At 56.6% G+C, this 22,931-nt stretch overlaps 1 protein-coding gene and 1 long non-coding RNA gene across 5 annotated transcripts in view; one reads left to right on the top strand and one right to left on the bottom strand.

Annotated features, from left to right (window-relative positions):
* Positions 1-629, top strand: part of LOC147597273 (uncharacterized) — a 42,384-nt gene extending 41,755 nt beyond the window's left edge. Inside the window, exon 4 of the long non-coding RNA XR_015261243.1 lies at positions 568-629. This is a non-coding gene — a long non-coding RNA (uncharacterized LOC147597273). The remainder of the gene's footprint in view (positions 1-567) is intronic.
* The window catches only part of PLEKHO1 (pleckstrin homology domain containing O1), a 34,541-nt gene extending 17,678 nt beyond the window's left edge, over positions 1-16,863 (bottom strand). The window contains exons 1-4 of one of the 4 annotated variants that reach the window (XM_010115985.2): positions 16,372-16,863; positions 15,377-15,523; positions 3,417-3,557; positions 1,877-1,981 (exon numbers count right to left, since the gene is read on the bottom strand). In XM_010115985.2, coding sequence (XP_010114287.1) covers positions 1,877-1,981; positions 3,417-3,557; positions 15,377-15,523; positions 16,372-16,398 — 420 coding nt within the window. In that variant the 5' untranslated portion in view covers positions 16,399-16,863. Of the gene's footprint in view, positions 1-1,876; positions 1,982-3,416; positions 3,558-6,601; positions 6,928-15,376; positions 15,524-15,709; positions 16,332-16,371 lie in introns of those variants that run through there. The other 3 variants (XM_086768223.1, XM_086768226.1, XM_086768225.1) reach the window with 3 other exon arrangements.
* Between the last annotated feature and the right edge of the window lie 6,068 nt (positions 16,864-22,931).

Genomic DNA, 22,931 nt, shown 5'->3' with positions numbered 1-22,931 from the left:
AGAGTTTGCAATTCCATAGTGCAAATGTGTGCTGAACCGAGGGGTGCTGTGATCACCACCTGAACCAAAGCTGGTGCTGAGCTGCAACGTGGAGAGCAGTGCGTTCCCAACGTGCTAGCTCGCTGGGCTCCTCCGGCTGTGCCGGGATTGAGCCTGCAGCAGCCGCCCTGTCAGCGTGCCCAGCACACACAGAACCGAGAGGTTCGTAACATCTCCCTGCACGGTGTCGACAGCATACTGGTCCTGAGGGCCACCACTGGTCCAAGACTTGTAGGGGGGATCGCTGATCTATGTGCTCACAAGGGTGGACAGAAGGAGGTTTGCAGGTAGAGCTGGGAGGGAATGGAGTGCGGGGATCCAGCCTGAGGAGAGCGTTTCCCTGGTCTCTCCCCTCTGGGCCTTGATAGGATCAGATCTACTTAAGTCATTCCTGGCAATTGCGTTGAGTCTGTTTGTAAAGATCTCAGTAACGTACTCTCCTTGAAGCAATCTAAACCACTGTTTGCTCTGCTGCTTTCTGCTCTACCGCTTTTCCTATGGTCTGACCTTTGTTTTCCATCACTACAGGGTTTTGTGTTGCCATCCACAAGAGCGAACAGCATCACAGCGGTGGGCTGCGTCTGTCGCGGTAAGTTGAATGTGGATGAGACAGATCTAAGACAGATCTGAACTGAGGAACCGTGGTCGTGAAGCATTAGTGTGCGACGCGTTGCAATGCTCTTTCAGACTGCAGCCCTGGTAGCGAGGCGTGGCCCGCTCCGGGTAGTTATCCTTCACACTGCGATAAAGGATGTGGGAACGCTCGTACTGATCTAAACCTGTCCGCTGCCAGCTCCCCCGCGCTAGTAAGCGTACACTTGGTCTCCAGGAGGAGGCTGGACTGATGTGGCTTTGTTCTTCTTTTCCAGCAGACGCTGCTTTGTGTAATTGTGGTGGTTACTTGGGGAGTTTTGTGCAGCAATAACGCTGCCGCTCTGGAAGCGGTGGGAGCGATGCTAGTGACGCCCTGTGTGAACACGTTCTCAAGTAGGCAGGGCTGTGCTGTCCCCGGGTCTTCCTGTTGCTGTCCCTCAGCGCACTGATGCCTCATCTCTCTGCTTTCCCTTCTTTTTTCTCTAAATGGAGAGCCTGACTTGGCTTGACAGAAATATATATGCCACACAGTGCTGAGGAGACAGGATTAACCATTCCCGGTTTGACCCTTGAGCAGTAGGAAGGGATCTGCAAAGTTTACGCACCCAGTAAGTCCCCTCCCGTCAGCCGAAGCGGTGGGAAGGAGCCTGTCTCCTGGAGACGGTGACTGCGAGGGGCGGGTGGGCGGGAGGAAGGTGGACTGAGGGGAGTTGACAGATGGTGCCATGCTATTAGGGAGCTCTGAAGATAGCCTGGGACTCTATTGGTTCTCAGTTAATTCCTTAATTCAGTTCCACTACTTAAAGCTCCTTTGCAAACACAAGCACGCTGCAGGATCACCCAGCAGCAGCCGATGGGGGGAAAGACTCTCCAAAGCCCTGGGAAACCATCGCAAACGCGTCCCGCCATCCCTGTGCGAGGCACGGCTGGGCCCTGAAGGGAAGGTGCCCCACGGGGACAGGGGACAGAGCCTTGGCAGCTGCCTCTGCCATTGCATTGCAATCAGTGCTGCCTGTTCGTCGTCAGGCCGGGAGGATGAAACTGTCCCAGCCCCTCAGAAGAGCCCGCTCTCTGGGTGTTGGTAGCTGTGTTTGAACGCAAACCCCAGTGGCTTTGCACTCCTTTGAAATAGAAAATGGAGAGGGTAGGGGGGGCTGCTGCTGTCTCCAGCAGTCAAGGATCTTCACCCAAGATTAAAGCTGAGACAACGGAGCCTGGGTCCTGCCCTCAGAGCCCTGCTCACCTCATCTAAGATGCGGTTTTTAGCACGTGTGATGGCGGAGTTGAGGGCGTTAATCCAGGACTCTTTCTCTTCTGGACTCACAGCCAGGAAGATCAGATTTGGTGCCTACAAAAGAGGGAATTCAGGTCAGTGCCAGTGACAAAACTCACACAGAGATGCTTTCACGCTGTCCCTGCCCACAGAAAAGCTACACGGCCTTTACAGCTGGCTTGCCTTAGCGGGAAAATGCGAAGCAGACCTGATCCTCCAGTCCTGCAAAACGGCTCTGCCACGCGCTGCACCTGGCCTCTCTGCTTCTCGGCAGCCCTCTGCAGAGCAGACCAGGACTCCTCATAGTGCCCAGCTTTGCAAGCCAAAAGCTGTGTGCCGTGTTTACTTCCCTCGTGGCTGTGGTTCCTCCTTCCCGCTCCTTGCCTTCCCACACACCATCCTAGATTTTGCCCTCATCAAACGATGAGGCAGCCTTTCTGGGCTTCTGCTGCTCACATGCGATTTATCTGTTGCCACCTCAGATTTTGACAGAGTCTGTCAGGGAAGCAGCTACAGTAGGTGCCCACAGAAGGAGTTGGGTTTTCCAGACTTTGATATGTCAGATGGACACTGAGGGCAGAGCAGTTCTGAAAATACAGCCTGTGTAGGGGATCCAGGATCGTTAGGGGTTTTTTTTAAATTAGTTACTCAGTAGAAATGAGTTTTAGCCTCCACAGGATTTTGTTCCGTTCTCTCCATTGCTCAGGGCAGCTGCAGACAGTGCAGCCGCTTTCCACGTTGCCCTTCCCTTTCCGCATTTGGTGGTGTTACACAATCCTTGTCACAGCGTGGGGCGGGCAGGCTGGGTCTGCTGAAAGCAGTCAGGAGGAGTAGTGTAAACCCAGCTCACGTGTGTGGCCGTGGGTGGGTGCGTCTGTGCCAGAGACAGGCTGCAGTTAGAGACCGGCTCTCTTTCTGCAGTGGCAACTGAGAGCTCGTGGAAAGCCCTGCTCCTAGGGAGCAGTGCCTCCATTCCGGCACTTTCCAGCTCTCCTCTGGGCAGACAGTACTCCTGGGACAAATTCCCGAGCTGCTCTTGTGATGCTGCCCAAATCTGGGCAGCAAACCCAAGGACCATCAGCGTGCCTCCCTTCCCTGCCTCCTCTGTGAATAAACAAGCGCAGTCAGCCACGCCGCAGCTGCCAGGAGCAGCGGCAGTGGAACTGCTTTGTCCTTGCTCCTGGCAAATGTTCTGATACCTTCCTTCCCAAAGTCAGAACACTCTCAGGTGAACGACCCAGAGCTGAGTGCTTGGTCATAGTTACGCAGAACATCAGAGGCCTGAGTTCTCTCAGCAGAAACTGTTTCTCTCTCCATCTCTCACTCTTGCTGTTGTGGTACATGGGCATTCGTCTGTTTTAAACTACGAGGCACAATCTGGACTCCCACACAACTCAGCCTGTCCAGTTTCACCCCCCAGGGCTGGGGCGGGCAGCTGAGAGGCAGCCTGGCCCGCGCCCAGAGCTGACGGCTTTCTCAGGCTGAGCGCGTGCGCGGGAGCAAAGCGTACCGTGTTTCCAGGCTGTCGGGAGTGGGTGAGGGTAAATTTGCTGTGGTTCTTTTTGCTTCTGCTCTTGGACTTCCTGAGCTCTTCACATTTCTCATAATCACTCAGGTCAAACATTTCCTGTATGTTCTTTTCATCTTTTACCTGCAAAACAAAAATACAATTACAGAGTCAGAGAGAGAAGCAGTCACAGGGCTGCTGCTCCGCGGCAGCAGGATGCGGGGCTGGAGCTGCTGTCTGCGCGGGGGGTTTGGACGCACACAACGCGGGCTGGAGCCTCTGGGTGCTGTGTGGTCACTGAAACACTCTGCAAGCCTCTTCCACCTCTTCAGCGACAGCACCGTTAGCTGGGGAGTGCCACACTGGGGTTTGAGGGGGAGAGGCAGAGATTTTCAACGTGATCGTTTTGACTCAATTCTCCTCTGGAATTCTCCTATCCTCCTTCTCTGTTTAGAGGGATAACTTGAAAATCAGTCTCCTAGGTTAATTTCTGCTTTGCTATGGATTCCCTCGGGACTTAACTGCCTCTCCCACCCTCAGAGTCATGGGGGCTAGGCTGAACAGACGTGCAGGTCTGATCAGACACAGTTTGTGCGTGTGGACCCTCAGCATGAATAGGATTTACTCCAGCAGCAAGAAGAGGACCCTGTCTGCTAGGAGGAGGTTCACGCGGAGGCCGGAGATGCTGGGAGGACGTGGACTGATGAAAAGGGGCCGTCATATTAGTGCTTGTTGCTTCTCTGAAGACAGCATAACAAAAGTTTGAGAGATAAAGATTAGCACTTCCTATTTTTAACCTGGTGGTATTACTGGAGCCCGTGCTGACAGCTGATTTGGGGGGTGGATGAAGCACATCCAGTCCCAGATTACTGACACGACGCGTGTGCTGCTCTCCCCCGCTGCTGAGCCTGTGAAGGGGCTGCGGGCAGAATCCAGCCAGGCACCAGTGACCGGATCATGGATTTTGTTCCGGCAGCTGCTTGCCAGGCGTTCGCTGCTGGGTGGTGGGCCAGGCCCCCAGAGCTGTGGAAGGTTTCAAGAAGGAAGAGCACGCTAGGGCTTGACCTTCACTGGCAGAAGCGCTTTTTGGTTGTCCTTTTGAGAGTCATCGAGCGGCCACTTTGCAGCTTTTACAAGATCTCACTTTTCCCAGGTCTGTTCCCCGCCACTTTCTGTATTAGCCGTGGTGCACCAGGCACACGGCCATAGAAATATCGCAGAGGCTTAAATTAAAGATGTGACTTGCGCAGGGTCGCGAGGGCAGTGGCTGAGCTGAGGAGGAAGCCAGGGTTCCTGATACTGTCCGGTGACAGACAGAGCCCTGGCCTGAAGGTGCTGTTGCTCAGGGGGAGAGAAGGGAATGCACAGCCTCTGTTCTGCCTGGCCCCTTCAGTTTTTTACGGCCTTTCCTTTCCCGGCTCTCAGTGCACTGTCCTCACATCCCGCTCCGACAGCAGGGCAGCTCTGCTCTGTCTGTGGTAAGCCTGAGGAATGAAGGTAACTGGAACGGGAGAGAACTTGGGTTTGCATGTGCGCTGAGGACAGAACTGTTGCAGGCTCAAATCCGTGTCAGTCTGCTTAATCCGACTCAGGCGGGTCACGGCGGGCTGGGATCTGCAGTGGAGTTTGAGCAACTCCGGCACCGGAAGGGCAGACGGTGATGAGGTCTTAGCTCCTGGATTTCTCGAAGGGACCCCACCCCATTTAATATGTTTGCTCCCTAGTTTTGGGAAGCACTGGAGGAATCCCCCAGGATTTTTTCAGTAGAATTTAAACACAGAGGCTGACTGAAATGCTGTAACCAGCTTTCTAACCAAAGTCACAGCTAAACTGACCATCTGGCCTTGCGTAATGACTGCAGCTCCCTCTCTGTCCTTTTTCTTTCTGTCCCCCGAGTTTGTCTTCAGGAACTGGGAGGCAGACACCGCACAGAGCTATTCTTGAAGCCCCCGAAGCTATTGCTTATTTCTGCTCGTAACAACAGCCACTCTGTATGGGCTGTATGAACAGATACGGAAACGTCTCCCGCAGAACACGTCTATCTGTGCATCCTCCCCGTCCCTTTCTAATCGGCTTTCATCTCTTCCCAGTACCACCCGCCAATCCACCTCTTTCTGAGAATCTTCACTGAACTCAGCCCTATTCATTTGCAGCGGGAAAAGCCGATCCCCTCGGAGCCCCCAGCTGTGAGACAGCGGCTGAGGCACAGGTCCTTACTCCAGATGTTTGCTGATGTAGGTCACTGGGACTTCCCCAGCCCTTCCCTCCTTTCTCAGACACGCAGAGCCTGCGCCGTGGACCCGAGGGAGCTGGGACTCAAAATCCCTGCCTGTAGGGATATCTACAGCAGGCTGCAGAAAGGCCGGGTGTAATTGGTTCAGATAAACACCCTTTGGTTGTAGCTAGCCCTCTAAAAGTCTTGGGCTGACGGGTGCCAGGGCTCTAACACCCGTGGCACACGCAGGAGACCCTGCCGCACAGACGGTACCGCTTTCACCGAAGTGCCGTATGTCTGTGTAGACCAGTTGCAAAACGCTTGAGAACTGAGAATAAGCTACATCTATTTGCATCAAAAGGATGATGCAGGCGTCCCGTTTCTCAATTTCAGGCAAGGCTGGCAGGTTCAGCCCCCCACAGGTATTTTGTGGGGGTGGAGGCACACGTGGCTGCCGTTAAGGACGCGGGCCGGAGTGAGTCGGGTGCCCAAGGGTGTGTCTGCCCTTCACCCAGAGCGGCAGCACGGGGAGGAAAGGCAGGTTCCTGCTCACTTTGAGCCGATTCCCTCCCGTATGCAGCCGCGGCAGGATTATGAGGCCATAAAGCAAATGGGGCTGTAATTTAGCCGTTTGAACGTGGCTTTGTTCTGCCGTGGTGGTGGGAAGAGGTCTCAGCATCAGCCTGAAACGGGCTCCGTCGCGCAGCGATTTCACGGGGCATGGGAGGGACAGAGTCCTGTCTCACAGGGGGCACTGCCAACGGATTTCCCCCCCTCGCTCCCGGACTGAGACATGCAGGCAGAGCAGCAAGCAGCAGAGCAAAATAACGGAGCATTCAGTGTGTAAACAGTGAAACTAGAGAGAAGGAAGGTGAAAGGCAAACTTCGAAAGTACCCGCCGGCTCGCCGGCTCTTTTGTCCCTTGTGGGAGGCTGCTGAGGCCAGAAAGAGGGAGGTGGTGGGCATGACTTACAGAGCAGAGCACCTCCGAGGCACTGAGAGGAGTGCTCAGAGGCTGAGGATAACGTTTTGGAGACCCGAGGCTGATTCTGTGGTTCCCAGCAGGAGGGAACGAGTGCGATTTCTCCGTCACCCGCTGTGGTTCGGAAGGGGAATGGCAGGGGCAGCACAGCAGCATTGATCTTCGGGTATGTCAGGGTGACCCGCCGCGGCTCGTCAGCACCCGGGTGCTCTGTGGCTGGGGAGCCAGTCCTGGTGATGGAGATTTACTGTGACCACTGCGCTCGCTTGTTTGCTTTCTTCTTCTTTGCTGCCTATAGATTGAACACTGATTTTTGAAAGAGAGGGGTGATTTTTAGTCTCAGAGCCAAATTTGAGACTCTTTAACTAAAAAGGTCTGAGTTCTGGGAAGGGCTGAACATCTCTGAAGGGCCTTCGGTCTGGTTCCCCATCCCCAGACAGTTTGTCTCTAGCTCTCTAACCTGCGTGGAAGATGACTTAAACAGGCTCTCCAGGGCCTGCCAGGCCCGCTTTTCTGCATCTTCTTTTAGGGAGTCAAGAAAAAGCTTCCCTGTCCGGGGCGAGGTGTCCTCTCCTGCCCACTGCACGGGTTTGCACGCCTGCCTGGGGAGCCGCCGGGCTGCTGCAGGTGTGGGTACTTTTTGGATCCTGCTGCTTTCTCTAGCCTTTCTTCACGTCTCCCGCACTGCAGCTTGAGGCTGAGAGGAACCAGGGACCGCTTGGCTTAAGGTGCTAGGAAGGGAGAGGCCTGGATGGCTGATTTTGGCAAAATGCTTCCTAGCTGGGAGGTGGCCAGCAGGTCTTTCCTTCCTCTCAGCTGCTGAGTGCCTGGCACGCAGCGAGCTGACGGATCTCAGAGCCTCACGGGCAGGTAGGTCCTGCACTGCTGGCGCTGCAGGGAAGCTCTGGATTGAGAGAATTAAGGCATATAAATCCCAGCAATCGCTGCTGGGGCTGGCTGCTGGCTTTGCTGTCCGTATTGCACCTGCCCTAGGCGGACCAAACAATTTCTTATCCTGGGGTTCAGCCTGGCTCCTCCTCATGCTCCCAGGAATGCTTGCGCACTCCAAGTAGGCCAGGCCAGGGAATGGAAACCGAGGCACAGAGAAGAAACCCAAAGTGTCCCCCGTCACCTAAGACAAAGCCAGGACCCTACAGCAGGGTAAGTTCGACCCTGGGCTGTTAGACCGGAGGGTCCCTGCGCCCCAACCGGCAGCTGCCACTGCTTGGGGTATAGCTACGCCTCGGCAAGCCGAGCAGCCACCGGCTAATCTGGGCCGGCAGTCAGCGGCAAGATGTGCTGAGGCTGACATTGCTGGCGCGTCGCTCAAGTTCAAGGAGGAGAGCTGCATTCCTCACACGCCTCGCCCCCACAGCTGCTGCCCCAGCAGGGTCAGCGCGAAGGGCCGCCGGCCACGGCGGCACTGCCTGTGCCCGTGGGACGTGGCCATCCCGTGGACACGCAGTGGGCCCGAACATCAGCCGTGGTACCCAAAGTGCCTTCTCCCAAAGGCTTGCAGGGCTTATTTCTAGCCTGGCTGCTAGTTGTGCTTCCAGAGCTCTGTTTTTGTGTGTGTGCGTGCTTCTTCACAGCATTCTGGCAACGGGAGGATCCCTAAAGTGGTTTAAATCAATTCCCCCTTGGATGTCTCCTGATGGACAGTTAACATTTCGTCCCTCATCGAGCTGTCTCCTGCAACAACTCCAAACCTCCTCGACTCAGATCAGGGCTGTGTTCTGGGGCCAGGCCCCTGGAAGGACAGTCCCTCAATCACCAGGCAAAGTTCTGTGGTTTTCCTCTGATTTTTTTTGGTGGAGATTTGCCTGAGCAGTTCCCTGGTGAGATGTGACGTGCTCGAAGCAAATGCGGAAGGTACAGAAAATCACAAGACACCAAGTGTAACCTATCCACGAGACGCTCAAGAGGTCATAACGTGGCTCAGAGGGAAAGAAGAAACCTACAGATTCTCAGTGAAGCTGAATATCCAAACATGGGCACTCTCGGGGCCAGCATGTTCCCCTCGCAAGCTGAGAAGAAAGTTTCACTTCCTCAAGCTGAGCAGCTCCACCATCCAGCCAGGGACAGAGGTTTCTGCACAGCTCGGCTGCAATCAGGCTGTCACTAACGAGTGCAACTCTGGCTCTCGCCGTGCTGGGAAGCAGCCCTGGTGAGGGGACTGGCCGGTGATGGGGGAGACCCAAGTTTAATGGCCTGTCCTCTCACTGGCTCCTGTCCTTCTCAGTTCCTTGGCTGCACGGGGGAGGTGACTGCATGGTTCTGGTCTGCAGGAGAACTAGAAGAAGAAACACAGGGCGCACGGGGGCAGTTTCAGGTGTTACAGTAACAGAGACCTGCAAAATGCGGTGGACGTTGGGTAAAACGGCCCGTGAAGAGTGGGACACTGCGGATGGTCCACTTTTTCCTTCTCCAGTACCGGTTAAGGTGCCCGTGTGGAGAGAAGGCAAGGATCTAGAGTGTCTGTGCGGTCATCGGCGCAGGAGGACCCTGGTTTCGGCCACAGGCTCCGGACCGCGGTAGAACAGAAGTGGCAGTGCTCCAAGAGCCTGCCTGCCCATCTGCACACCCGCGTCCTGAGCGCCAGGCTGCACCACCCGCTCAGCAGCTCAAGGGCGCGAGCACGACCTTCAAGGCCTTCTCCCTGCCAGGCTGCTGCCCTCAGCTGACAAGGGGCCGGCGGCAGAAAGTTGCTACCTACTCCAGCCCCTTGCCCCAAAGAGTCATCAGCCAAGGCTGCCAGGAACACAGGTCCCTGAAGAGCACCCTGTTCTGGAACCAGCTTTTTTGCATCCCAGTGCTGCACTGGAGTCCCAAAGCCATGGTGCCACATCTCACGAGCTGCCTCGGTTGCGGGGAAAGGGAGTCGGGCTGTGCGCTGTTTCTGCCCTGGCGTTCTCAGACCCTCTCTCTGGTTGTGCAGGACAGAAAAGACACTTCACTGAAACTTTCACCTTGTTCTGCCGAGTGTAGAACAGAGCTTGGCCGAGCAGGAGAAGGAAGGTGGACGGAAAAAGGATGACTTCAAAGAGCAGGAGCAGGAGAGATATGGAAGGGGCAGCAGCAGGTCCCAGCCGTGCGGTCACAACTGCTCTTGTGTAGCCGAAAGCCAAGGCCTTACACGCCAGAGTGGCACTGAGCACTGCCGCTGTCCCTGAACACGTATGTAACGGCACAGCTCCAGGTAACACGCTGTACACGTTGAACGCAATGGACACCAACGTCTTTTCCTCACCTACCGACCGCGGACGTGACAGAGCCGGAAAACACGGCCACCCCGTACACAGAGGCACTCGCCGAGTGCAAACACACACCGTGAAGCGCTGTCACAGCACCAAGTCCGTGAGCAGCACGTACACAGAAACAACACAAGTACTTCGCACACGCGTGAGCCATGTATGAACTCTAGACACTACTTCAGAAGTGTACACACACCCCCCCTTCCAGGCCGAGCACGGTGTGGCGTTTGCTGGTGCTGTGACAAACGAGGAGCGAGAACAGACTACTTTTCAAGTGCTCTTGTGCTAATTGAGGCGATGCTGGTGGTAGCCAGCAAGGCCAGGCGTAAGGAAGCCCCGAGAAGCATTTCCTCATTAACATCTCGCCGTCACAGAGTCCCTTCACGCTGTCTGGACAGCCTGGGCTTCCTGACAGGAAGTGGTGGGAGCCCAGCTGTGGCTGCCTTAGTCTGGCTGCTGTTCCCCAGCGCAGAGCAGTAACAAAGCTGTGCTGGGAACGAGAGAACAATTACCAGAAATTTGCAGGGGGGGAGGGAGCTGGTGTGGAGGAGAGCGAGGGGAAAGAACGCCAAAGCGATACGGAGAAGGTGTTCTTTTGCTCAGCAGAGCTCAGCTCACTTCAGCACAGCTTGCCTTGCATGTTTCTGCCCTGAATGCTTTTTTTGGCTGATGACCAGATGCTAAATAATGAAGGGTTTTTTTTGCATAAGTTCACAGAGTTCGCTTGCAGCAGGGGTACAGATCGCTCGGAGGCTCGGAGCCCCTGGCTGAACGAGGTCTGTGCGCCTCAGCTACCATTTTGGTGCGTGGCTGGAGGAGCAGAAGGTTCTAGGTGTCAGAGCAGGTTTCACAGCGTCCAAAGGTTGGTGCCCTAATAAAAGAACATAACTCAAAAGCCCGGTTTGCGTTTTCCAGGTGTATCAGCTGGTCTGATAAAATATATTTCCCCTTCTTAGAAACTTGGTTTCTGCCAGGGAAAAAGCCCAGGCTTCTGTCAGGCATCCACATCTCCTAGCAAAAATAAATCAGCGCTAGTCTCTGACCTGCAAGCCCAGGTCCTAGGCAGGCAACTGAAAAAGCAGAGGGATTCCCAGCAGGAATCAGCGTGGATATTGCTGGGATTTTGGTGGTCTGACCCTGCCTGTGGGAGTTAGCCTCTCAGAACCCTATCAGCCCTTCCAGGTCCCAGACCAGTGCTCAGCTCCGAGCAGTTTTCCTGCTCCGCGTTGTCTTCGTGCAACACCATTACCCGCCCTGAGCTGACACCCTTCCCAGGGGATCCCGCAGCGTGTGACATGCAGGTCCCCTTCCTAGGCGCCCTGTGCCTTAGGGACGTGAGTATTATTAGCCCTGCTTTCCAGATGGAGAAATTCAGGCAAAAGTAAATAAATGTCTGGTTTGAATTCATTTAGGGAGTGCGTGGCAGCACTGAGGATAGCATCCAGGAGTCCTGCTGTTTAACCCCTTCCGCAGTGCTCGGAGCTGATGCGGAGCAGCCGGGAGCCCTGCTTTACCCGCTGAACAACCTGCCTGCTGTTCTGGAGCAGCCACTGAGCTTAAGAGGAGCTGACAAGAAACACCAAGGTTAATATGAGAGTTAACTCGTAAGCACATCCACGAAATCCATGTTGCTCCAATGGCTTTGATGGAGCAAAAATAATTTATAGCAGGGGAGGACTTTGATCTTTTGCTGAAACAGACGGCTGAGTCTCCTCTCCTGTCGCTGCAGAAATCGGGCTGAGATTCAACCTGTCTAATGGCCGTTGCCACTGGAGTTTTCTGTTCACATCTCCTCAGGGTCTCTCACTCTTCTCACTCCTCAGTTCTCTCTCTGGCTGCAGCCAGTGCCTGCCCCATCAGCCGCACCAGCGGCGGCAGGGATTCAGAAGCGGAGAGGCCTTTCTGCGGAGCAGTGAAGAGCCTCACACAACTCATCAGCACAACCCAGCAGTGGCTCCATTTTCCCCACTGGGCATCATCTAGTGTGTGAAAAACCAGAAGAGGCTCCATCCTGTTCTGCTTGACAAATCCCGATTTATTAAGCTGTTTGTGGGAGCTGCAGGCACCTGCTGCCAGGAGAGCAAGCACGCAGAGGGATCCTCGTGCTCTGGGACCAAAGCTCTGAAACACACTGGCTACGGGCCTCCCCAGGGCAGATCTCAGACCTTGTTGCTATGTGAAGGCCCGGCTTTGCTAAGGACCAGAGGTCCAGTCAGTACTAAAAACCCGTGCCGTGTGTTAAAAGTCCCGTCTGTCTTTGAACAGAAAGTCTTGGAAACGCACAAGCGACAGGCAGCCACACCAGACGCGCACCCTCCGTCCATACGCGCGCACACAAGCGTGCTCGCCCAGCCAGGCAGCGCAGCGTGCCACGCGCCAGGTGGTCGCAGCCACCTCGTGTATGGAGATTCCCGGGGACGCCGGACCCAGTGACACGGGCGTGTTCTTCGTTCCCGCAGGCGCACGGAGTCACTTCAGCGCACATGCAGGCGGGCAGATGTTACCTCTGTGACTACATCTCCACACAGCCACAGATTCTTCCATATAAAGACATAGGCAGTCGCTGCTGCCTGTTATTTATGGTCTTTCACACGCACGCTCATATACGCAGAGCCACAGTGCTGCTCCAGTTGCACATGCACGGGATTTTTCCCCGTAAAGAAATACACGCACGCTCCCGGAAACAAAACACAAGTGCTCCTTGTTCAGAACTAGCGCCCGCAGAGCCCCTCGGCCAGCCTCATCCCTCCCCTGGTCCCAAAGCACACAGGTATTTGGGCAGTGGCTACCCGGGCGTATTTGGGAGGGCGGGACGGACAGACAGACATCTTTTTCCTGCGCATCCAACTGGTGTTGATTCTTGTATGACTACATTCTCTCTTTCCTGCTCCCTAGCCAAGCAGAGCCTTTGCTGTCGGTTTATTCTCCGGAGTTCAAACAATTGGGGTACCAGCGAGACAGAACCACCCACCCAGCAGCGCCGGGTGTCCGGGACGTCCCGGTGGTACTGCAGCCGCTGGCAGTCCAGCTGGTGACTTCAGGGTGGCCGGGGTTTTGGAAAACACTCCTGTTTTCCCAGGCAAGATCCAGGGTGCTTCCCATCAAAGGGAGGGCTCACACACTGCTGAAAGGAGCGTGTTGTGCCACACAGCGTGGCCTGGCTGTCCCGGACGGCCGCTGTGCAGCTCTGGGCTGCAGATGGAGGTTCCGGGAGGATCCTCCAACCGGGGCAGCTCCTCCAGCCCTGGTGTGCCAGCACAGAGCCCAGGCGCGCGGCTGGCCTGCCCTGCGAGCGCTCCTCTCGTGTATCTGTGATGGGTACTTCCAGAGGCTGCTCGGGGCTCACGGGCACAGAATAGCTCTCTGGGAGTGCCCCTTCCCTCTCCCTAGTGAAGGAACTCTGAGGAGATCGTCAACTTGGGCATCGGGGCCACAGCCCGCGGGCTCAGGCCTCCGTCCCACCCGCGGAGACACCGCCGTGACAGCCCCAGCCGCCGCCTCCTGCTTTTGCTTCAGCGGGGCCAGGTCTGTCCCTCTGCCCACCCCCTGAATGGTGGTGGGGGACCCTGAAGAGTTCCTGTGCCTGTCCCCGGGTCCCCCCCAAAAACCACACACAGCACCTCCCCGCTAGCTCAGCTGTGAGTTACAGTCTCAGTCCCATCGCTGAGACTGCGCCTTCACACCTGCCTGAAGGACCGTAGGCATCCTGCTAACCCTGCTAAGCGTCTGCCCGGCCTGCAGTGACTTTACCATGACAGAGCCGCCTCGCCCAGCCTATTCCCAGTCCCTTCCCAGCAGTTCCAGCTGTGTCTGACCCGAGCAGGCAGCTCCCCTATCATTTGGACTTGGTCATAGTTACTTCTCTCCCAGTTCCTGGCTCAAAAAGTACAAGCTCCAGTTCGATCCCCGTTAACTGGGCTTAAGCCTACGTTTCTGCTCAAGCACGCGCTTCAGTGCCGCCTTGAATTGGGGCCCCGGCACCGAAGAGCTGTTGACCCGGGCTGGTAGAACCCACGGCAGCAGGTAAAACCCTTCCAGCCGTGTGCTCTAGCAGTTTCTGAACTGATCCGTGGCCCCAGAGGCGCGCGAGCTGCCTGTAAGAGTCAGGCAGGACAAGCAGGCCTGCGGTTGAGAAGCACATGCCGTACAGTCTGCGTGACTACTGGAAAATTTGGAAAGACCACAGATCAAAGGAGGTTTGGACCACTCGCTGCGTACCTCACATCCATCTTTCCGTCTGACTTTCCCCATCCATAAATGTATCTACAGGTTCATCATGGGTGTAGTGTCTCTAATCTTTCTCTTATGTTTCTTCACCTGAGCCCCCTTCCCCGTGCCCGCGTCTCTCTGCAGTTCTGGAGCAGCCGGGAGGTCGATGGAGTGAGCTGGGAAATGCCAGCACACAGCTGAGCGCGACCGGGGCTGTCACTCTGCTTTTAGGCTGTTTCTGTGTTCTGACAACCCCCGATCCGTCTGCCCCGTGCCATGCCCTGTGATTCAATTAGCCTCTAAATCGAATTACGCCTGGCGCTCTGGTCCCTGTTATCTCTCCAGATCCTAAACTGGTAACGCTGGGCCAGGTAGCCGTGCGTCTGCGCAACACAGCGCCCTGCGATGCCCATCAGGGAACGGCCTCCACTTACGGGAGGAAACCCACTGGGCCCCAGACCCAGATCCTTATTTTCACCCCGAAACGCTGTGCTGACACCAGCCTGACTCCAGCCGGCCCCTGTGCCTCTTCCTGTGGGCTCAGCTCTCACTCGTGCTAGCCTGGAGTTTTCAGCGTAATCAGAGGGAGGAGTGCTGCTGCCTGGGGATTTCCTCCTGATGAATTTATCAAGACAAAACGAAGGGGGAGGCCGTGCAAGGACAGCCGGGTCCCAGCCCGCCAGAGCCTGCGGCGCCGAGCCTGACGGTCGCATCAGTTAAGCGCAGCGTAAACACCACGTTAAACCCCACAGCCCAGCCCGTGTTGAGCGGGGACGAGGGGGAGGAGAGGGGTGTTGGATCCGCCGTTCAATTTCTCCGTTGTCACTCTAGCGGGGTGGTTCAGGGGAAAAAAATGCAAGAGCTCAGGGGCCCGTCAATGGCTCCATTCCAGTCGGGAGACCACAGTTATTTCCAAATGGAGCGGTGCAGCAGCTGGGAACAAGACCGCTGTCGAACTTAACGACAGAGGACAGGCACAGAAGGAAGCTGGCGTTGCCGTTTCACCGCGGCGGAAAGAAGGATGAGGGTTTTAACTCTCGCTAAGCGAATCCTTTCATGTGTCCGGCGCTGGGAAAATGTCTCCCAGCCCGAGCCGTCTGGGAGTCGCTGTGGGAGCCGACACGCCAGCCGGGGCCGGGTTTCTCCGGTGCCGACTCAGGGAGGAGAGAAGCCCCCGAGAGATCTCCCCCACCCAGGTGGGCGATGGAGGGGCGCTGGGGAAAGGCTGGGGCTGTGGCGTGTGCTTTTCATATGCAAAGGGGAGGAAAGGGGGGATGGGAAAGGAAAAGGAAACCGATCCTACCTCCTTCTCCGAGATGTAAAGCTGATCTCCCTTCAAAACCACATAACGGTTTTTCCAGATTTCCCTAAAAATGCCTTTCCCGCAAAATTTCCGCACCCAGCCGACCTTCTCTGGCTGCGCAGATTGCTGGTTTCCATCCTGTTGCCCCTGACACAAAGAGAGAGGGAAGAAAACGGGAGAAAATGGCATTATTCTTGCTTTTACACTCCTCTTCTCCCCCCCGCCCTCTTTGCCCAACTTTCGCCTCCCCCTCCCCGCGGCCCCTCTCTGCGCCGAGGCCGGGGCCGAGGTACTTCGCTCGGTTTGCTCTACGTGGATTTTTCTGCTGCAGACATGAGGCAACAACAATAATACAGAGGGGAGGACGCAAAAATCGCAGGCAGGGTTTCGCTCTGTGCATTATATAATAAAGGCTGTTGTCTTCTGTCCGCCTCGCACAACGTGCGTTTGCCCGTGGAAGGAGGAAGAGGAGGGTGTGGGGAGAATTTAAGCGAGCTGATTTTTATACTGCAGTGAAAACGGCTTTTATGAGCCTTTTATGAACAATTAATCCTAGAGGGAAAATCTGTGGATGGGTTTCTGTTTAAGATTTCTCCGTAGGCAGCGACAAGATCTCTGGGCGCAGCAGCCGCGCGCATACGGCGCAGAGCAGACGAGAGCGGCAGATAGATGGTGTCTCCCTGTTTTATCGTTTCCTTGTGATCAAAAATGAAAACTGCCTGCCTACATCGCTCCGCACCGATCGGCGAATCGTATCTCCTGGCGGATTCAAGAGGAAGGAGAGGCGCTGGGCAGCGGGAGAGAAGGAGAGAGGGGTGCTGGTTTGGTTTTGTTTTGATCTGGTTGGGGTTTTGGTGGTTTTTTTTGCAAAGCAAGGGCGGGGGGAGCAGAGGCAAAGCGAACAACTGGAAATCAAGAGGCAAGCCCCCCTCCCCAAAACATCCGGGAGCCTCCCCCACCCCGCCGTGCCCCAAAGAAGAACTGATCCCACTCACCCTTTTTGCAGAATTATTCTTTTTCATCGTTCCTCGGTGTGCTGCGCTGGAGGAAGACGCGGTGGGGGGATCAAGAGAGGGGCTCCCGGCGGCCTCCTCCTTGGGAGAGCGTGGCTGGGAAATATGCAGGCTCTTCTCTTGCTCCCTCTCTGCCTTCACCCTTGGAGGATTACAGCAGCTCTCTGGTTACATGAAGAGCAGCCCGCCTCTGTAACACATCCTGGGCCGTGCAGAGCATCTCCCCCCGCCGCCCCGCACCACCACCACCATCACTGAGCTCTCCTGGGCTTGCACTGGGCTGGCCTGGGCTCCCGAGCTCCATCTATAGCCGTGCGCGTATGACGTCTGGAGTTCACAATACAGGGCGAATCGCAGCCCACGAGGGTTTTTCTCCTTTGTTTCTGACTCACTGCTGATGTGAGTGTCTGGACGCGAGTGTGGCGGGGCCGGGGTCAGCGGGGGGGATGGCAGCAGCCGGCAGATCGTCGGGAGTCCCCCCGCGTCCCGGCCGTGTCACAGGTCACTGCGAAACTTCCTGGGAAATGGAAAAGCAGCCAGGTGGCACTGGGAGGGTTTTCTGCCGAGAAAGTGGCTGGGTGTTCAGAAGTGCGAACAAAAGCGCTGTGCAGAGAGGAGCGGGGAGATTCCCTGGGGAGCAGGGATCGCTTCCCAGCACGGAGGCTGCGGTCGCAGGGACCTACACTGTGAAAGATCCGGAGCACAGCTTCCCAAAAGCGAGGAGATGCTTAGCTTCTGAAAAAAAATACCCTTGGGCTGCTTATTTCATCTCCCTCCGGTATGTCCGGCAAGGCCAGAACCCTGTGAGTGTGGGACTGAGGTCACGGGCTGGGTTGGTAAGAGAGGTGTGAAAAAGAGAGAGCAGAGGCAGGAGGAAGGAGTTCTGTTCAGAAGTGGATAGATAAGGAGATCGATCATTGATGGATCGATCAGTTGCTCGGTTTACAGTGAAAGCCTCCACCCAGCCCTGAGCCTGGCGCACACCCACGCTGCCGGCTGCAGGCTGTTTTAACCCGAGTTCTTGGAATTAACGCGTCAGGAATGCTGCGGGTGAGCCGGTGCTGCTAACACTTTTGGAACATCACATCCCGGCAGCACAGGCAGCAGCTGAGCGCTCGGTTAGAGATCATCGTCAGAGCTTTGGGGAGCGAGGGGCTGGCGGGTTCGTGTCTTTCCTTTTCCAAGTGCTGGCATTTCCGTAGCGCTTTCCTGTTGGTGCCGTCGGCTGTGGGATGCGCTGGGTACCTGGGACAGTGCAACGGGTTCAGCCTAAACCAGATCCACCCGCGAAGGTGCTCAGAGCAGGGACTGCCCTTTCCTTCTCTACTCCCTGGGGCCCGGAACTGGGAGCTGCCGTTTTGTGCCTCAGTTTCCCCTTTAATACCGTGAGGATAATGGGGGTTTTGCCAATTTCAGTGTGGAGTTAAGAAGTGGCTAAGTGCTTCCCTTATTCTCTTCCATCAACTCAGCGGTGTCAGGTGCTGGTCGGTTCTGCTCGAGCGGCGCTGGGCTGGCTGGGTACGGCCCAGCTCCTTCCTGCGGAGTGATGGCGATGCTGAGGCACAGCAGGGACCCCCGGCCCGGACAGCTGGATTACAACGCGTGGGTGAAGCTGGAGAGGTGGGCGAGGTGGGCGAGATGGCAGAGGGACGGGGATGAGTCACGCTCTCTGTAGTTGCCGGTGCGAGGCGCAGGGTCTCCTCCTGCACGATGGAGCGTGCCAGTTGATGCAATAACATTTCACCTCCCAGCCGGAGTTGTTCTTCACCTCCTGTGTTCAGTGGCCAGGTCCCACCGAGCTCCCCGGAGGCGGCTGCAGGCCAATGCCAGATGGCACGATACTGGCAGCAGCGGGAGAGCTTTGCCGTGGCCTTCGAATCGAGAGTCCTGCGGGCCAGGGCCCGCTCTCTTCCCAAATGGCCTCCTTGCAGGTGTCAGGAGCGCCTGGCACGCACTTTTCACCGGTCTAACCCAGATCTCTGGGTACAGTTTGTCTTGGGATTGCGTTTGGGGTTTTATCGAGGGGTTTGGTTAGGTGCCTCATGGCAATTTTTACAGTGGATGGAGAGGATGCCCGTTGAAATCCCATTTAAGAGTCTTTGTCATGCCTTAGCTGTACCCTTCCCACAGCCGTACGCCAAGTCACCGGCGTGAGATTCCCCGCTGCCACATCTGAATCTCCGCACCAATACACAGCGACCGAAAGTTTGCCGCAGGCAGGATTTTGGCTCTCACCTAAGCTGCCTTTACCAGAGCAGCCACCGGCCGTTGTCGCGGCACGGCGTGCACCCGCAGTGTGGTCTGCTCACAGAACGCTTGTTTTCACCCAGTTGTTGCCGGCGGGGCGCGCTGGGTGCCGGAGCGGCAGTCGGGCTGCTGCTGCCGGCGTGCTTCGCGCTGTTGTTCTGGCTCTGGCGTGCTTTCTGCGGCGCATCTTGCGGAGAGCAAAGGAAAGGGCAGTGGGTCACTCCTACTGGTTTCTTCTGATCCCAACAAACTCTTGGTCGGTGGTTCCCAGTAAACAGCTCTTCCCACTCTCCCATCAGCAGGTAATCGAGTTATCCAGGCAGCGTAAAAGGGGCTTTGAAAAAAATATAAAAAGTGTTTGACATCATAAATCTCGGTGGCACTCACAAGCCTGTTCTGATCCTGGGAAAGCGTGCAGGGCTCCATGCTGGAAGGGGCCACCCCTCGCTCCCACGAACCACAAAGACAGGGAATGCAATGGCCGAGCAGCTCTGGGAGCGGCCGAGGAGCGTCTTTGGCCGCTCCCAGGCGACGGCCCGGATTTCCACGGGCACTGATGGCCCTTTGCACCGCTCACCCAGCCCAGCCGGGCTCTGGTGCCGTGTGGATGAACATCCCTGGCCCTGGTGCCGGGGAAGTTGCCTTGTGACACCAGATAAAGCACCTGCAGACACGTCCCAGGGAGGAGGAATTCAGGTCGAGCTGAACTCCTCGGGCTGTTTGGGAAAACACAAGGGGCGTCGCTGGCTGCAGGAGGCTGCGGCAGCAGTACGGCGCTGGCTCAGTTTGTAAATGATGTGACCGCTGATTCGGATCTGGAAACAGCAACAAGTTATCTGGAAGGAAGGGAGATAGGAGAGAGTCCAGCTCCAGTTTCCGCGCTTGAAACAGGCGGGTGCACTCCCAGCAGTGGAACGGAGCCCCAGACGTGGCTCACGCTGGATTTACTGGGCTGGGAGGGATGGGGGTGGTTGTGGCCTCCCTGGGCCACGTTTGCACCGGTGTGGCACGCGAAGTCATCTGTACAGCCGTGCAGCTCCCCCACCCTGTCCCCGTCCCCGTCCCCGTCCCCGTCCCCGTCCCAGCCGCGCAATCCCTGATTGCCCTGCGCTTTGCGTTCCCGGTTCCCGCAGTGGATGTGGCCTTGCGCCCACGGACACAGCCGGCCCCCGGTGAAACCAGTGGATTGTACATACGGAATAGCTGATGGGAGAATTTAGCCTTTTATTAGCTGCTCATTAACTCAGTCCGTGGTTGAACAGCCTCTGTGTAGACGCAATTCTGGGATGGTTTGTTTTCGCAGTCCCTATTTTCAGTGGCAGTGTATTTTTTGTTGTGGCTGCAGGATATATCAGAAGCACCTAATAAATAACACCACAGGAAAAAGCAGCTTGCGGCCCAGAGCCGGGAGCAACCACCTGGCCGTGAGCAGGAAAGACGGAAACAGAAATATTTAGATTATGATGTTAAAAAACTGCGGTCATCTCTTCCTTGGTACCTTCAGCTCTGCAGAGTCCGTGTCAGGGTGTGATGCTCCTGCTGCGAGCATCGCCAGGCCAGTTCGGTGCTGGTGCTCGGCGCCGTGCAGGATTCCCACCAGCTCCTGCCGTGCTCCAGCACTCCTCCGTGCCGCGCAAACTGGCCCAAAGTCTCCGCCTTTTGCTTCGTAAGGCTGTAGTCTGAAAAGCTGGCTCCACAACAGCTCTCTGTGCCACTCCTCTGTGCAAAGGGCTTTGAATCGGGGTACAGGGAGGCTCGTGCAGCGGGAGGGGAGGGCGGGAGGGTCTCAGAGAAGCGTGGATTGTGGCTGCGCGTGCGGGAATGCTCCAGGCACCTGCTGGTGTAGAGCGCTGGGAGCAGGGGAGGCCGGGAGAAGCGGGAGCCATCCTTGGCTGGGGAATCCTGGGGAGATCCATCCTTGGCCTGAGGCCGAGCTCCCGCGCCACGTTCCGCTCGCACCTGACTGTCCGTCCTCCGAGAGAGCCGGAACAATGGCCTCGCAGAGAATTGCTAATATCACGGCTTTGAATTTTGTTGCACAGAGCACAGAAATATCATTGTTTTTGAAAGAGGAGGGAGAGTGGAAGAGGGAGGGAAAGGACCTTGAAAATGTGGGCAAAATGAAAAGAGAAACTCGCTGAAGCCGTGTTTGTGTCCTCCTGTGCGCCGTCCTCAAACATCCCCTGTGCTCCGTTCGGCCCTGATGTTGCAGTTTCGCTCCCCTGTGACGTGTTGATTCCTGATGAACAGTTACCAAAATATCTTCCTGCTGCCAAAGCAGAACAACAAACACTCTCAGTTTATTTACGTATTTAACGCCCCGCCACCCCCCACGCATCGTTTTACCTCTGGATAGCAAGTGCGAAACTGCTGCTTGGGAGATGACTTGGGTTTAATGAGGACGTGTGTTTTGCCTTGTCTCTGACGATCATTACAGCACCGATGTCTGGGAAAGGGGTCTGCTTGATGGGAGCGTTTTCCCCTCCGGAAAGGCCCCGGCCAAGGCACTGCCTGGGTTTCCTTCAGGGACCGTGACTCAGCTCTCCTCTCGTCTCTGCCAGGATCTGTGTCTCAGGTCGGCAGCCAGAGCTGAGAGTCACCTGCTGAGTGACTCACTCAAGGCTCTGCCCCGTTCCCAGCCACCTAAAATGTGCTGGATGGGGGTGGGAGAGACAGGAGAGACAGAGGCTCCTGTCCAGAGAAGCACTCAGCAGAGACGTAAATCTGAGCGGGTCAGGCTGCTCCGTGTCCTGATGAAGTACCTGGGGGCTTCCAGCAGCACAGAACCAGAGCCAGAGCCGGAGCTGGAGCCGCAGCCGGAGCTGGAACCCCTCTCTGGCCCACGGCCTGCAGGAGACCGTAGATCTTCAGGGAGTTTGAGCCAAGCTCATCTGGAGATCAGGCTGGCTTAGGCTAGGCGTGAGCTAGGGCGTAGGCAAACAGATTTGGCCCCTGGGAACGTGAGGTGAAGGGCGGGCCTGACCCTGGGCTGAGCCAGCAGCAGTACGTTAGGGAAGGGCCAGGAGTCGACCCCAGCTCTCCGGAGACGCAGCCCAGAGCTCTGCCCGCTCCTGGCGTATCATTTCCCACCCGAGAGTAAACTCTCCTGAGACGAGGTGCCTGTACACCAGCCTAACTTCCCGGTGCATGCAGGAATGTCCCAGTATAGGTCTAACCAGTCTAAACCTCCTGCTAAACCGCTGCACCTGCTGCATTGCCACCCGACGGCCGTTCTCAGCGACTCTCCTTTTGCTGGACCCTCAAAGCAGCTCAAATCTAGCTTCCCCTCTCCCTTGCAGCGCTGCTGATCTGATGTAAAGCAGCCTCTGTATAACAGGGAAACAGGCCTTCATTCCCCCTGCAGTTTATTTTAGTTATGGACAGGTTTGGGGTTGTTTTTTTTCTTTTCCTTAAACGAAATGCCTCCTCTGTGTGTTCCTACTGCGATGTGTTTGCCCTTTCTGCCTCCTCCCCGCGGTCCGGTTTTATTTAACATCTCTCATTTAATGATGTGCAAGGGGAGGAAACCAGCCTGCTAATGCAATCTGCAGAGAGCTAACAAACCGGGCAGCTCTGCAAACACAGCTCAAGACTGGAAAGAAGGGGGAGGTCAGGAGCCGGAGTGGGTACAAGGCGGGCCTTCCTGGGAAACCGCAGGCTGATGGCCCCCAGGCAGAGAGGGGCTGTGGGGAGCGGGAAGATGGGGCCTGGGAAGGTGGAGCTCACCTTGAGCTTCCCACCTCGTGCAGGGCCAGCTCTTCCTCCAGTGCCAGGGCAAATAAGGTAACGGCGTTCACTGGAGCAAAAACGTTCGCAGAGAGGAGAGAAACCAACACGGCAACATCTGCCTGGCTCTGGCAGCCGGCACACGGCCAGATAAACGTGCGTCTCCACAGGGTTTTACACCCTGACTTACCCCTCTGGGATCACTCCAGCGACCCTGCCTCTGCGGACGAGTTTCGGCAGAGCGCAGAAGCCTCCGGGCCACGCTGACGTGGGACATGAGCCAGCTTCTCACCCCAGTGCTGTGTCCTCACCCCCGCTCCCAGCGGGACGCAGGTCTGCAGCACGGGGACCCGCGTCTCCGTGGATCCTCCCCACGCCCCCCAGGTACGGCTGATCTGGCTGAGGGATCCGCTCCTCGCCTGGCGACGGCTCCGTGCTTTCTCCAACAGGAGGAGGAGCTGACAGGACACCGGTGGCCAAGCCCCCAAGGGACACAGCTAGCCAGGCTTGGCTGGCCCCCTCACCACCACCGGGCTTTGCTCCCTCTCGCTTTGCTCCACACCAACCGG

This window comes from Chlamydotis macqueenii, chromosome 28, assembly GCF_036417535.1.
Source record: "Chlamydotis macqueenii isolate bChlMac1 chromosome 28, bChlMac1.mat, whole genome shotgun sequence".
In the NCBI taxonomy this organism is placed as follows: Eukaryota; Metazoa; Chordata; class Aves; order Otidiformes; family Otididae; genus Chlamydotis; species Chlamydotis macqueenii.
Note: the sequence above shows the minus strand (reverse complement) of the source record. Positions and strands in the feature narration are given on the sequence as shown.